Source organism: Argentina silus (genome assembly GCF_951799395.1).
Source record: "Argentina silus genome assembly, chromosome: 14".
Classification (NCBI taxonomy): domain Eukaryota; kingdom Metazoa; phylum Chordata; class Actinopteri; order Argentiniformes; family Argentinidae; genus Argentina; species Argentina silus.
The window spans coordinates 7,104,874-7,120,898 of NC_139668.1; the positions used below are offsets into that span (position 1 = coordinate 7,104,874).

Genomic DNA, 16,025 nt, shown 5'->3' on the forward strand with positions numbered 1-16,025 from the left:
TGGATTTGATTCACTCTACTTTAGATTCCCTCTGATGTGAGTGTTAAGCATGTTTATCAGCAACACGGAGGCACCTCCGCTCCTGGTCTCTATATAAAGGCTCTCCTAGGAATAACATTTTGGGGGACCAGAGATAGCCATCTCATTAACGGCGTCTATCGGCAAGCATTAAATCATCTACTCAGTCATGTGGCCACAGAATGTCCTCTTCCCTCGCATGAGCAGGGGGGTGGTGGGGAGGGGGGTGGAGGGGTTTGGGCAGGGGGTGGGGGGGCGGGGGGCTGTGGAGTCAGAGCGTTTCCAGGGCAACAGCCTCAGTTATGTAACATCATACGGTGCAGTGTAAACAAAGCGCCCCGCAATGTGTTCCCTCTCTTTCAACGCTTACATTATGGCATCGTAATTAACAATAATCGGAGCATTTGAGCAGCTACGTATGGCACCTCTAATTGAAAATGCTGAACTACAGTCAGTTAGGGACCCTCACTGCTGTTTGCTTTGTGATTTCAGATTTTATAAATGGATAAATGAAAAACTGTCTAGTGTGATACAGTGTGTGTACAGTGCTGTATATGGTAGGGTTTATCACTGGAAGAAGAATTGCAAGAATGCAAAAATAATGGAATTATGTAGGGTTTTCAAGTGAGGGCAATTGCTCTCTTATCTACAGCACTGGGAAATTGTGAAAAAAACACACAAAAGTACAACAACCTATAAATACTTCGATAAGGACATCAATCTATACACTTTGCCAAATGGAAACAATGTGTCAAAAAAATTAAAACATTATGTGCAAGTATGCAGGCATTCCCCATGAATTCAGGGATTGTTTAAGGGCTTGTATTCAATGAATATTTATTTATCATGGAAAGAAAAACATAACAGAAAGTGAAAAAAAAGGCTAGTGTAGGCCCCAACCAGAAGTGCCGTCCTCTCAACTCGGCCACATAAGAAGCCATTGTTCAGCAGGACAGTTCTGGAGGGCAGCTGTGCTTATTTTCTGAAACCACTCCAGGTTATAAATAGCCTTGCCGCCATTCGCTAACATTGCTGTGTGGAGCCAGCTGAGCAAGTTCCATACTTGTATGTGAACAGATGATTGTTTGTATTGTAATTGTCACCACTTTACATGACATGGCCCATGCATAGGAATGCGGGCGGGCGGGGGGGGGGGCATCGGGCAGGTTTGCCTTGTGGACTGGGGACATCAGGACTCATAGAGAGAGAATATAAGGGAAGGGATATCAAATCAGACACTGAATGACTCCGGCTTGTAAGCTGACACTCGGCCTATCTAGGAGAGGATGAGGTGTTTGTCGGGGCATGCAGATTCCTATTTTTTCTCCCTCTTATAGCGTGGTTCAAATCCAGGAAAACCCAGGTTCTACTGAGAAGTAAAGTTATAGGAGAGGCAATGCAGAGTTCTGAAAACAGATCATCTGTTCCAGGGGAGGATGGTGGAGGTAGAAATAGGAGGATGGACTCATTGTAATACATTGAATAGAACGAGGAATGGTATCAAACACACCAATGTTTACCTCCACCAGCTTCCCCTGATGTGTTCCCGGATTTTCCAAACTACTCTTGCACCGACAAGACGGGAGGAGAGCAGAGCCAGAGGCTTTAACAACGGGCTTCAAATCTTACACTTCTGTCATGTTGAGGTAGCTCAAACTGTCTAAAAAAATCAGCCGAAAATGTAGTGATGTAAACATTTTTTTATATCGTATCCTCATATGCTCTCTCTCTCTCTCTCTCTCTCTCTCTCTCTCTCTCTCTCTCTCTCTCTCTCTCTCTCTCTCTGCAATGGAAATGTCTGTGGGTGTGAAGACAGTGGAGAATGCAAATAAGGTGATGTCTCCTCGAGAAAATGAGAGAGACTTGCGTAAGTGTGTGTACCATTTGAGACTGTGTATGTCTTTACAACATTATTATTCCACTCCTAATAGCCTATATAGATAGAGATATAGATAGAGATAGATAAATAGATGCATATATCCATCAATTGATGCATTCCTTATATCCTTGCTCAAGGTCATGCAAACTCATGAAATACATTCAAACTCAAAATATCCTCAAGGACATAAACTTCACAACATCTGACAAACTCTTTCTCAAAAGGGTAATGAAATCGCATTTATTACGACAGGGGTTGCGCCGGTACCATTTTGCGTGTTAGTAGCAGTGGAATCGAGTGACTCATAAAGCCCGTCTGAGCCACCCAGGGGTGCCCCACTGCAGGCAGCCTATGAAGCCATGGTGGGGCACTGTCAGAGGAGGACCTTTATATGGAACATTGACCACGCACTGTGACAAGTCACACCGGTGCAGTGTCTGAAAAAGTATCATCGAAATCTGATCAGCTTCTTGTTCCAGTGCTTTCGCCATAGAAGTGTCCTCCTACATCATTTTGTTATTTAAATGTCACTTTTAACCATAGAATAATGTAGTCATCTGTGTAAAGAGATAAACAATGACACAGGTAAATGCTCAGTAAAACCAAGATGACTGCTATTTAAACTTGTATGTATTGTTAACATTCTGAATTTCAGTTAATCACATCTCAATTTATTTTATGTTTATGAATGTATGTTAGTGATGAAGCATTTGCATAGATGTCAATATGTTTGCAATTTGGTCCAGAAAAAAACATATTTTTTTATTTGGCATCTGTAGCACTATTGTCTTTCCTCCAATAAAAATAGCTTATCTTGAGAACAGCACCATGATAACAAAGTATGAATTCACTGTGATGCTATTTTGTATCTATTCATAATCTCACAAACACATTGTGTGAGGAATGTATTTCTCAGAGGAACACTGCCACCTCTCCCACGTTCGTTAGAGAGCTATTTCAGTTTTCTTGGCGAAAATATCATGACCTTTTTCATGGGTGATGTGTCATAGCTGAACTCACAGCAGTCATAATGTGAGGCACACAGACATGAGGGTTAAAAATAACAAAACATAAATCTCTGGTCGTAGCACCACACAATGACCTGTCCTCAATCTGCTGCAGGTGCTACTGTGCAATTCCAAAGATTGCTGATTTAAGCTAATACTACTTTGAGTCTACTACAACATTGCTTTGGCATGGATATGCCTAAATATAAATTAATCTATGAATGAGTGAAAAATTATGTACAGGACACATTCAATTTTTGATAGCAAAAAAAAAAAAGGAGAGCAAAAGTACCAGGTTCTAGCGAAAACAAAAACAACACATGGCATTTGAACATATAGGCCGCCATTAAAGTTTGTGGGGAAAACATACAAGACAAGATCAATAAATGACAATTGGATGTAGGTGCATAAATGAATTGCTCATGTTGGTTTTAAATAATGACAAATAATCATTAAAAATGAATATGAAATTTCACTTGACTGACACCATCATCAACAAATTGTCTATGATGGGGCATTGCAAATTCGTGCAACTTCTTTGTACTCAAATATAGACAGCCTGTTCCTTTATTTAATGTTGTATGTTATATAACCTATGAAAACCTTGACTGTTGAAATTATTCTCAATGTCAGTCAAGCTCTTAAACCCAAAGACAACTTCTTTGGGCATTGAAATACGGTTTGCAGTTGCATTGGGAGCTCTGCATGGGAAAGCCCAGTCGGTAGTGGAGGGGCACAACGTGACCTGACAACAAGGAACCTCCGGGAAAACCGTCAGTCCTAAACTATGTGCAACGGGGGGATCTTTAAGGGGGTGTACGACAGACGACACTTCAAAGGGACACAATGTTACACTTCTACGAGTTCTAATTATGCACTAGACTGAGACAAGATACCGTTTAAATAAATTGGTATTAAAATAATACGAAATTAGGCTTTGATGGCAATTTAATGAGTAATTTATTCGGTACCGTTACGATCGTCGTGTACCTCCCGTATATGACATCCTGTACTTGGGAGGCGGAGACGGGACCCCCGTTGACGTCAGTGGGCCTGTCTGTTTCCTGCAATAGAAAGCGAGAGAGAGAGAGAGAGAGAGAGAGAGGCAGAAGAGAGAGAAAAAAAAACAGACATTTCCCCCCTACCGTTAAGGTGTGTAACACCAGAAATCCCTTACAATTTTTAAGACTGCACTTGTAAGTATGAATAAATTCAGTTTGTGGATGTTTCTCTTTCGTGAATGTCGCGGCCACTTTCGGGCTGCACGGGGATGTGTTCTAGCTTGGTCAATGGTTGGGGCGCTCGTGTACAACGCCTGTCGGACGTTCTAGCACAGGCTCGGGGTTGTTCTTTTCTCAATGTCCTCACCGTTTTGTACCTTTCCTATGAATGCCACTGCTAATTAGTTTGCAACGAGGGAATGTTACATTTCTGTACCCCATTAGCAGGCTTTTTAGAAGCGCCGTTGTGTATGTCTTTGCCTGCCAGAATCGGTGTTGTGGTGTGGACGTCTGCAGCATTCTAATGTGGTGTGTAATGTGTCTAGATACACGTATCTTGCTTGCTACGCAACGTGTAGGCTACACAATTTGCTTCTCTTTTTCGTGCTCGTAGGTAAGCTTCTCTATAACTGTTTATCTGGTGAATTTGACAGTTGACTTATGTAATGGGAAACATGTCAGACCAAGTGTTGAAAAATAATGCTGCATATTTGTTGAATTAGGGAAGTGCCAGTCCTGTTGCAGAGACTGTGAGGGGTTTTCCCTGACTCCTCCCTCTGTTACAGCGCGTTCTTGTGTTGCTACATGCATAGAAAGACGCATTTCTGCATTGTTCTTGTAAATATAGACTGTTTCTCCTCACAATTAGCAGTAATTATGATGTGACCTGGCTTGTGGATACTCACGCCTATATAGCGGTATTAAACTTACGTTCAGGTGTGACTTGCAGCCACCATTTAGAACATAGATAGGCTATTTATTATCATTAGTTAATAATTGCTGGTAAGGTACACAGGCTTTTGATTATGTATGACAGTCACATGGGGATATCCATCTCATAATACTGGATGTCTTTTTTTAATTTTTTTATTTTACCTTGGGTTGTTGCTGTGGAAAAGGCTGCATACGATTTATGGCATTCTAGAGGTGTGAATGAAGCGTGAGTCAGTCATCAGCGTCTGCATTCCACTCTGACAGCTATAGGACCTACACTGCATCATTTGCTCAGCTCATCATTGTGCATCCTCAACCTGTCAGTTTCAGGGTGTTTCCTCAAATATTTGTCACCTTACACACATGCCTCCTGTGCAACAGCGCCAGTCGGGATTCGAGTTTTCTTTCATTGTATGAAGCATATAGGAGCTCAATTATGTTTGACTTTGATTGTATGACTTTCGTCGTCCTTACGGTTTTTCCGTGACCTGGTGCATGCGCTGTGTACATTAATGCTGCCGATTCCACAGCGAGATGATGTCATTGCTGTCGCGCGCACATGTACCCCTCCATGGTGGAAAAACATACAGTTTGTAGTAACTGTTATATAACATTGGCAAATGAAACAAAGCCTGAATCCTGGAGCACAACATGCTCAGTGCAACGGATTAGACGAGGTTGATTGCTATGATGATTAGGCTCCTATCCTTAATAAGATCATGTAGAGATTATGCAAAAGTACACAGAGATTACTCACAAATAGGTTTTTTTTCATCATTGTAAAAAAAGGCTTGTTGAATATGGAGTAGTTCATGTAGAGGGAGTGTTGTAATACTCTGCTGATGGTTATTATGCATATGAAGCAGCCGGCTCTTCACTGGGTTTGAAAGGTTGAGGTTTTGTAACATTTAGCCTGAACGTTCCCCTTTTTGCCTGGTGTTTTTTTTAGAGACCTACAATTTGCATAAAGCCCTAAAATGTGTCTCCGATCACGCGCTGCAAAAAGGGCATCAATACAATACGAAAAACTGTTTCCCTAGCGGTATGAGATCAAGACTGCCCTTTCCTCTGTTTGCCCTGATGCGATGCTCTATGGGGTGTTCACTTTTACAAGAAGATAAGTCTGATAGCCTGAGCAGCCCCGAGCGCTCGCTGCACGCCCGACACAGGGCCTTATTGTTTGCACCTTTCGTCATCCAAAGCGGTGTTCGTCAGGCCTGAGGGAAGGGCATGGGTATCTGACATGGACCTGTCAATCAATTGATGACCAAAAACAACAGCCATCCCCTCATTGCTCAGATCAGACTAGAGATTGATGGAGAAGTGCCGGTCCTTGTATTTATAAGGAGAGAACATGTTCACGCCTCTCTCTGTGTCTGTCCGATGTCTACCCAATAGGCTTTCAGCCAGAGCACTATAAGGTGAGGAGCAGGACAGGAGCCATTGTTTTTGTGTGGGTTTGGATTACTGAAATAAGCAATAAGACAGATAGACACCTGCTAGACTGACAGACACAACAACAGCAGTGTCATCTTCAATGCCTGCCAAGTGAGAGGTTGGGAGACTCCACACTTATCGCAAGGCTTGCTTAGTGTTTATTGATATCTGGTGTGTGTGTTGAGCTGACTTTGACCTTTTTGTGTGTGTGGGTGCGTCTGTGTGGGTGCGTGTGTGTGTGTGTGTGCGTGTGTGCGCGTGTGTGCGCGTGTGTGTGCGTGTGTGTGCGTGTGTGTTCCGTAGATGAACCCAGAGTGTGTTCCTGGCTGTGTGGATCTAGAGTCGACTCTTCCCGAGGTCCACCAGCATTAGAACTTCTACCACTTTTCCGAAGATGTGTCTTTGAACCGGAGGGAAAAGATGCCGCGCACCAAGCAGAACAATCCGAAAAATCTAAAAGGTGAGTCGACATGTTTTGAAAGTGTCTATGTTACTGTATTCTTAGCACAGACTTCAGTGTGGTTTTATTTTGTAGCCTGTTTTAACCTGGTATTTACCAAGCATTTACGTACTTATGTGGAAACAAGGGATCATTTATGGTACTCGCCTCAGTGAATTCAGCACAATTGGTAAATACCTGTTACTAAATGGTACATTGTGGTGCTTGTGTCATGGAATCTCCAAGTAGCCAGAAGTGTAATTGATATGCAATTATCAGGTAATTTACCAAGTACGGGCTTTACCAAGTACTTTCTAAGTAAATCCCTGCTGGAAAATAAAATACATATATATATATATATATATATATATAAAACAATTTTTTTTATACAAAAGCGAGTTAGAAGGCGAAAAAGACAGAAGGGTATCGGATACCCAGATACACACTACTTTGTCCCATTGGCTGACCAAATGTCTAATAATGAATCTGTTGAGACATGACAGTCTGCTTCCTTTGTGTAATCTCTTGGCTGATTCCTCTGTTGCACAACTGTATTCACTGTTAGTGATTCTTTTTCCATCAGTGTGTGTGTGTGTGTGTGTGTGTGTGTGTGTGTGTGTTTATGTATGTGTGTGTGTGGGGAACATCACTCCATAACATGGAAATCGGTCTGTATGTTTGTGTAGGGCTATTACAGTTTATGTTCATGTTTACAAATGTGTGCTTATTAATCAAGACCGATGTTCTTCTCAGGCTGCATTAATTGCCTTTGATCTGTTCGATTGGCTGTCATATGCTAATTATTCTATAATTATGTGTTTATTGCAGAGGCATAGTGTGTCAGAACTTAAGGCATTTAGAGAAGTGATTGATGTAGTTTTGTGTGTGTGTGTGTGTGTGTGTGTGTGTGTGTGTTGCATGCACAAGTCTACATTAGTCAAATGATTTTAAAAAAGTAAAACTTGCCAATGTCTGCAAGCAGCGACCCAGATGTAACTGTTTGTTTATTATATAAACCCCTCCTGCATGCTTATTGCTTTGAGCTTACTTGGCCAAACAACATGAATAATTTAGTTTTATAACAGCTCTTTGCCCAATAGAGGACTGACTGTAGAAGGAAACATTTCCCCAGCCACATTAGACCAGTTACTATTTTCGCAGCAGAAAATGAGACAGACGATTTCCTTGTTTTATGAGTGCTGTAGTTGCAGGAGTAGGTGAAGCTGTAGAGCTGGTGGCGGTGTTGTTTTAGTGTGTTTTTCAGGAAGGTAATATAGCCTTACAGTATGTAACTTAACACTAACATATTTTGTTTTATCTCAGGTCAATAGGAAATGATATGCTCCACCAGCTTCCTCATGTGGTTTTACGGGATGAACTCAGGGTCTAATGTAGCTGTCATGCTATTTTGCTCAGTCACACCAGCTATCAGTCTGATGAGAAAAAGAAGTTGATAATATTGATTATGGATCAATTTATGCAATGGATATTTCAAGTATATTTGGTGCGCTCAAATCAATACTGGATTGAATATTGTACCAGGTCTCTCTTGAAAAAAGGAGATTTGATCTCAGTGAGACTAACCTCCATAACTAAAGGTTAATAACAAATAAATAAATCCATTTCCCATTCTTTCTGACACATTCCCCTGTTCCTCTTCTACGGTATAGTTTCTTCTCATGGTCTCCTTCCTTTTTTTTTTTCCTTTAGAAGTTTGTCAATGTTGTTTCAGAGAAAGAAAACAAAGCAAAACAGGAAATGACTTGGGGATGACCAGGTTGTATAGTACACAACTCTTGTATTGTTGTGCCATTTCACCTAGTTCAACACCTCCCCTTCTCGTCTCTCCTCAGGGCTCGAGTCGTTAGTCAGACAGGAAACGCTATGCGTGCTATCACACGCTCACATTCTACTGCGCTGAATTTCATACCGCTCAGATCCTCATAATGTCCCTGGGAACTCCACGGCAACCCTCCCTTCCCCAAACTGGCCAGAGGAATCACATGACGATTCCCGGAGCTCAAGACTACAGTGTATAGCCTGTCAGAATGCATAGTATCATATAGAATCTAGAGAGCTAATGATACTAACTAACCTATCATTTTATTATATGTAATTAAGTAAGTACATTTAACAGACTGCCGCTTTTTTAAAGAAAATAAGTAAGTACGAAACACAAAATACATATAGTTAGTTTGAGCTTTGTCCAGCTTTGAGGAAGGCCAAAGTTCCCTCCTGTTTTACCTGGGTTGCTCTGTACTAAATAATGACACCATGGTAACCGACAATGAGGCCTAGGGAACCACCCCACCTTCCCTCCAGGTCTTCTCTAAGGTGACTTGTCACCGTGAGTCCTGACACTGATACAAAGCATTAATTGTTTTATTGACTCCTAAGCCAGCTGCACTGTTAGGGTGTAACCGGATGAAGTTAAGACGGTGACATTCCAGTGGAGTGTGTGTGTGTGTGTGTGTGTGTGGCTATATGTGTGTGGTTATTAGAAAGGAGGAGGAATGCTCCTGTGACGCACTTTGTGGGTAATAAAGCAGGAAGTTCGGAACCCCCCCCCCCCCCCCCCCCCCCCCCCCCCCCCCCCCCCCCCACCCCCCCACCCCCCCCCCCACCCCACCTCCCCTCTTTCAGTCTTTTATTTACTTTCCTCAAACAGCTGGTCTCCAAGCAGCTCCGGCGGGATGTTTAGTAGTTTCACTTAGACAGATACACACTATATAGCCATCATAACGTCATTGAGTCATTTATATCCCCGACAGCTTAAAAGGGATGGCTGCTGTATTCAACAGCATTTCAACCAGTATATTTATTTCCTCGTAACGCAAATAAATGGAAAAATGGAAACCAGAGGGGGAAAAAAATAACAGTGTCACACCAAACCAAAAGCACAGCCCTATTGAAATGCGTCTATATTCCTATATTAACTCTGTAATGTGACTGCCGAACACAGTGTTAAGACAGACAGAGTGTGTGCACCATGAAGGCTCTGCTAGAGAGTTCAATATTTCACTCTTGTTGTGTCCTGACGGAGTGTCAACGTCGCTCTGTTAATTATCCACCCTCTACATCTACCCCTCTCCTCTGACTTTATTCTTCCCGGTGGTTACGTATTGCAGGAGGTCAGATAATAGCCCCTAGCCACTCCTCTGCAGCGCTCTAATCTAGCCTGAGTCACACAGTGACCTGGAGGTGGATCGGTATGGGAGAAGATCCCCTTACGTTTCTGTTTTCAAGGCTACGGTAATGGTTTCCGTTTGTTTGGATTATTCTGCAGTATTTTATTTGCTCCACCAAAAGCACAGTAGTACACTGACTTACCGAAAAAAGAGGGACAAAGGTCATATATCTAGGTGTATATCTCTATGGTGGTGTCTCCTCCGTGTGGTCAGGGGGAGGAGTGGTTTGAGGTCACCTTAGAGTGGCCTCCCCTGCTAGTTTCTCTGCCTTTACAAGGCCTCTGCTGCCCCCCCTCTGACCTGCCCTGACCGCCAGTCAATCCCTCTGAGCCCAGCTCGGTCCGGCACGGCACGGCACGGCACGGCACAGGGTCAGTCTGGGGTCAGGGTCTGCCGCTCCCCATCTCCCACCGGCCTTAGGGTGACCTCCATTTTTTTTTTTTTTTAAATGTTACCCTTGATTTATTCAACCTGTAGTCTACAGTAGAGTTCATGCAATGTGCATAGAAAGAGTTAACAACCTGACTCCCCCTGCGATTTTGACATGTTGTGTCACGCTTAAGCAGCCAAACCAGTATTTCCGTACTGTACCTTCAAATTAGAGTGTGTGAAACCGGCGATATTCACACAAAGGGAACTTTTCTCCCAGAGGCAGGAATAACCCTGGGTTTTAGCAACAGTTACTACAACAGACAGGCTTCGACGGGTTCAGGGACGTCTGTTTAACTTAGTGGTAACCTCACAGAAGCTTTCACTTTGAGAGAAAAAGAGAGAGAGAGGGAGGGACGAGGGAGGGAGAGAGGGAGGAATTTTTATGGCCATATTTTTGTATGAATGAAATTGAGTACACTGGAGAGAAAAACATCAGGCTGCTCACTCACTGTCATCCTACGTGTGGATTCGATCCCTTCTTTTCTTCTCCTCTGTCTGTCGGCCGGGGGGGGGGGGGGGGGGGGGGGGGGGGGGGGCAGCCGTGTGTTATAGCACTCACAGTGTTTCACCTTTCACTGGACGACGGTTGTTCAGAAATGTGTGAAATTGTACGTATGCTTTTACCATGGAATGTATGATTTTCAATCACTAGCCGTTAACTCTTAACCGTTTTAGAGTGCCTTCTACTCCAAACCCCCCACCCACACCCACACCCACCCACATTTGGTTCGGATTCAAATCATCGAGGAGGGGGGAGTCCAATCTCACAGTGCGGCACTTTTCTTTTATGACTATGGGCCTGTTGAGGAGGAGGAGGAGGAGGAGGGAGGTGTTGCACTGACGAATCACCTGGCCCACAGGGCAGATCGTCTACCGCGGTGAAGAGGCAGCACCCGGGAACATCTGGTTTAAAGGAAACCAATTTGTCAGTTGTCCCATTTACAACCTTCTCCGATGGCAGCCCGCTCAGGTAATTTGGCTTTTTCATTTTTTTTTATGATCATTTCAATGAAATATTCACATTCGATACTGTCGGTGCTTGACAGGAGTTGGATTCAAACACACGACCCTCGGGCCCTCGAACTCAGTCGACTTCATACGAGTTCATTTTTGAAGCTGTGGGATTGGAACGCTTGCTGTTCGCTCTCTCTCTCTCTCTCTTACTCCTCTTCTCTCTCTCTCTCTCTCTCTCTCTCTCTCTCTCTCTCTCCTTCTCTCTCTCTGTTAGAGGCCTGCTTTTGCTTGTATTCCTCCCACCTCTTCTCAAACCATGCGCTCTATTCAGACTTTCGGTTTGAATGTCTGTCAAGCGCTGACTGCTTATCAGACGATGGTGACTAATACCAGTGCTAACACCACCCACCTGTTTGTGCAGCAAGGGCCCTGTGTGTTTGTGTGTGGATGTGTCCATTGTGGGTCTATTCAGTGTGTCTGTGTGTGTCTTTTGTCTGCTTCCCACTGTGGAGGCAGTAAAAATGTATTTCTGAATCTGAGACAAAATGTTCAGTTCTTCCTGTGCTTAAGCTTTACCCTTTAATAACTGTCCTCTTTAGACGGTTTTCATGAACTGAAGCTGATTGCTGAAGACATTTACCTGTCACAGCTCAGACCTCCTAAGCTGAGGGTTGTGTTTGTTAGGCAGCTGCGTGTGTGTGTGTGTGTGTGTGTGTGTGTGTGTGTGTGTGTGTGTCACCACCCAAGTCAGCCACCCACATTGCCCTCTGGTGCCGGGGGGGGGGGGGGGGGGATCTGGATGTCTGACAATAGCATTTTCTTGTTTGACTCTTTTATGCTGAAATGTTCGTAAAGGTCTCAGGCCTGCCAATTGATGAGCGCTAACGAACAGGGGCCTCCCAGTTTGCTATTTCCAAATTACACACACACACACACACACACACACACACACACACACACACTCCAGTCCAGAGGTGAGCTGTGCTCAGCAGCATCCGTCTGGGGTTCCAACGCCACTTCCCTGAACCTCGGTGGAGCGGCATTGACGTTGGCATGCTTGGAAAGGCAAGCGCTGGCGTTTGACCGGGAGACAGCGGAGGGGAAAAACCCCGGTGGGAGCCGCCGCTTTTCATTTGCCTCCGCCCACGTCAGCACAGGAACCTGGAGCGGTCGGGAGGCTTCCCCCGCGGTCATGAAACGGTCCGGCGGCGAGGTTGGACGCCACATTGTTTTCATACGCGTTCAAGGCACCGCCAGGGAGTCGAGTGCCTCTGTGCTCTCTGTGATCCACTCAGAGAATGTGTCATTTTTCTGAGAAATGCCCCAACAAAACACCCCTCTGTTTGAATGAAGGCCATTGCATTTTCCCGGGGGCTTCGTTTATGATGGGGGGGGGGATGTGACGTTAGCTAATTCGCTCGAGTTGGAATAAAAGGGTTTTGGAAAAAGTGCTTAAATTAAAAGAGAAGTATGCCAGCCAGAAACCCATAAAAGAGTGGTTGCGTAGGGGTACTTTTCTGTGTGTGTGTGTGTGTGTGTGTGTGTGTGTGTGTGTGTGTGTGTGGGTGTGGGTGTGGGTGTGGGTGTGGGTGTGGGTGTGGGTGTGGGTGCGTGCGCGTGCTGGCAAAGCCTAATGGTTTGCACAAGCAAAGCCCAATGTAGGGGTTGCCAGGGAAACGGAGCAGCATGAGTCTTGGTCTGCAGGTGCCGTTCCTTGTGTCCTCCTGCTGGAACCTCCTACGAGGAGAGAGAGAGAGAGAGGGAGGGAGGGAGGGAGAGCGATAGAGAGAGAGAGGAAAGAATGATGGTAGAGAGAGGAGGGAGGAACAGCTCAGGAAAGACTGATAAAAACTAACTGAATTGAACTAGAAAAAGGACATGAAAGAGACTGCTTTAGGAAAGTCAAGTTATTACGACAGTAACAGAAGTTGACATGAAGCCGGAGAAAGGGAATAATAAAAGACGGATAAAAGGGGGAAGAGGAGAGAAGGCAGAGGGAGGGATAATTCTAATCTAAGCCGAAGGAGTCCTTGACTACAGCCCCTGGACCTCAGCCGAAAGCACAGTAGGGGCCGTAACCAAAGTCACGCTCACACAGAGGAGAAGAGAGAAGGGGGGGGGGAGGGGAAGGATGAGGGGGGGGGGGAGACGGAGAGAATAAAGAGTAGACAGAGAGGTGGAGAGATGGTGGTAAAAAGAGTAGAGTGGGAGCAAAACAATGCCATGAGTGACTGGCAAAGAATAGGGGGTGAGGTTTGGTGGGTCGATGGAGGTGGAGGGGTAGTTCAGTTAGGGGTTGGGGGTTGGGGGGTGGGGGGGGGGGCACAGGGGAACCATAACAATACAGAGTGTGTGGATGGCAGCTTAGCAGTGTCCCCCCTGCCCCCCCCCCCCATCGTCCCGGCCCCCCGTCACCCCCAACCCCCCAGAGTCTCTTTTCCGTTTCTGCTCCAGAGTGACATGCTTGGAGGAGAATAATAACAGTCTTCTCCTCGCTGGCACAATGACACGCTGTCTGAGTCTGTGATTCTGTCAGCTGGGGTTTGAATCACTGCAAACGGTCCTCCTTTTTTTCCATTCAACACTTATTGTTTTTTTTTTTAGTCCAGTAAGGATCCTCTCGCATTGATTCACTGGCCTTCCCTGTACTGTACTGTACACACACACACACACACACACACACACACACACACACACACACACACACACACCCCACTGTAGGCTTGTGCCTGTTTGGTGATTCATTTCACAGATATACTCAAAATATAAACACCAGAAAAACCATAACACTAACAGTCAACTCTACCAAATAGGCTGTTGCGTACAGCTTGTGACATATTGAAATGGCAGGAAATGTCCTTGCTTGTGATTTTGTCCTTGCTTGTGATTCCATTTTTGTGATTTTCCATAGGGACATATAAGCATATAGCACTTCTCTGCAACTCCAGTGTTGTTGTCATTCGTATGAATGATTAACCTGCCTCAACCTAATAACCTCAGCAGATCACAAATTCAATTCAATTCAATGTCAGTGTCCTTACCCTGCATACAGTAGTACATACATTACACAGTCAGTACAGGCTAGTGTGTCATTATGTTGAGTGCACTTATGTTGAGAGTAGGTATGCATGCACCTGAACACACACACACACATCCACACAACACACACACACACACACACACATACACAACATCCACACACACACATACACAACATCCACACACACACATACACATACAACACACGCACATACACAGACAACACACACACACACACACACACAACACTCACACTCAGCGGAACACACACACAGCGGAGCACACACACACACACACACACACAACACACACGCAAACTGCGACCTTGTCCTCGTCAGCAGACGACAGGCCTATGGACTGATGAGTCCCACTCACAGTAGGTGGTCTTCGCACACCAGATGTTGAGGGTAAAGGTCACACCAAAGCGGAGGAAGCTGTATTTATCACCAGTGACATGCTGTGGCTTTGTGCTGTGTGGGATGCCTGTCAGCACTACCATCCCCACCGCGCCCTGGTGTAAAAAAAAAAAAAAAAAAAAACTCCTCAGCACAGCTGTGTGTTGCTCTGTGTCACATACTCAATGTCTGGGGTGGTAACTCACTACCAGGGTCTCCGAGGGGGAGTTAACGCTGTTGCCTTCTGTCTGCAAATGGCGTTTTGAACGTCCCTGTCGTAAGGACTTGTCAGTTTAATCTTTCCCGGAATTCTCCTTGTTCCTTAGTGTTTATCCCATCGCTTCGCCTCATTGGTTCAGCAGTAAGGCTTGGGTTTTTCTAACACTTGGTGATCTCGGAGGGCAATTGTTTTCAAGCTCCGATTGAAGGAGGCTTAGCAATTAGCCACGCAACAAGCAATCTGACATGATTGGAGGGACCGGCCATCGTCTCGACGCGTTGTGTGCCGTCGGCTGCAGCTGTGGCTGTTTGTTGTGGTTTACTGTTTTTTGTTGTTGTTTGTTGTTGTTTTCCCCGCCTGGTTTTGTTAGGAGGATACTTGCCTCTGGTGGTGTCGCAGCGACATAACCGCGAGGTTAAAGGTGCTACCCTAGTTACCCTAGTTACCCTAGTTACCCTAGTAACACCTTTCATCCATATGTGCATTTATTTATATCTACACATATGAGCACACACACACACTGCTCTCTCTCTCTCTCACTCACACACACACACACACACACACACACACGCGCGCACACAAACTTGGAGACTCCACTAGTTTCTGGACTGGGGCCAGCTCGCTCTGGCAGCAGTCAAAAATAAACGCTGAATAGAGAAATGACAGCTATAAAATGGGGCATGCAGGCTGTGGGCGTTGACTGGGAAGAGAGGACTCTATGCAGGCAGGTCAGTAACGCAAACAAGTCACTTGTGTTTATCCTCTTCAAGAGGGTCTCGGCCTCTCACATGTATTCATTCATACAAAACCACTTTGTTTTCGTTTTGTGTTTCATCTGTTCTCGAGGCGGCTTTCCTGGACGTGTGAGACAGTTGGTGCCGGGAATTGGAAAGATGTTCTCGGGTCTGCGTGGGAGGTGTGTATGTCTGTATGGATTTGTAGGGAGGAGGAGGAGGAGTAGGAGGAGGAGGAGGAGGATGAAAAGGAAAAGGAAAAGGAAAAGGAAGAAGTGGAAATGAGTGTGTATGGCCTGAAGTGTGTGTTAGTCTCAGGAGGGTCGTCCTTGACTGCCCAGACCGGTCG

At 45.0% G+C, this 16,025-nt stretch overlaps 1 protein-coding gene across 4 annotated transcripts in view; it reads left to right on the top strand.

The window, feature by feature from the left end:
- Positions 1-3,990: 3,990 nt before the first annotated feature.
- Positions 3,991-16,025, top strand: part of hivep1 (HIVEP zinc finger 1) — a 45,276-nt gene continuing 33,241 nt past the window's right edge. For 2 of the 4 annotated variants that reach the window (XM_083684550.1, XM_083684553.1), the window contains exons 1-2: positions 4,018-4,100; positions 6,579-6,735. In XM_083684550.1, coding sequence (XP_083540676.1) covers positions 6,696-6,735 — 40 coding nt within the window. In that variant the 5' untranslated portion in view covers positions 4,018-4,100; positions 6,579-6,695. Of the gene's footprint in view, positions 4,101-6,578; positions 6,736-11,195; positions 11,305-16,025 lie in introns of those variants that run through there. The other 2 variants (XM_083684551.1, XM_083684552.1) reach the window with 2 other exon arrangements.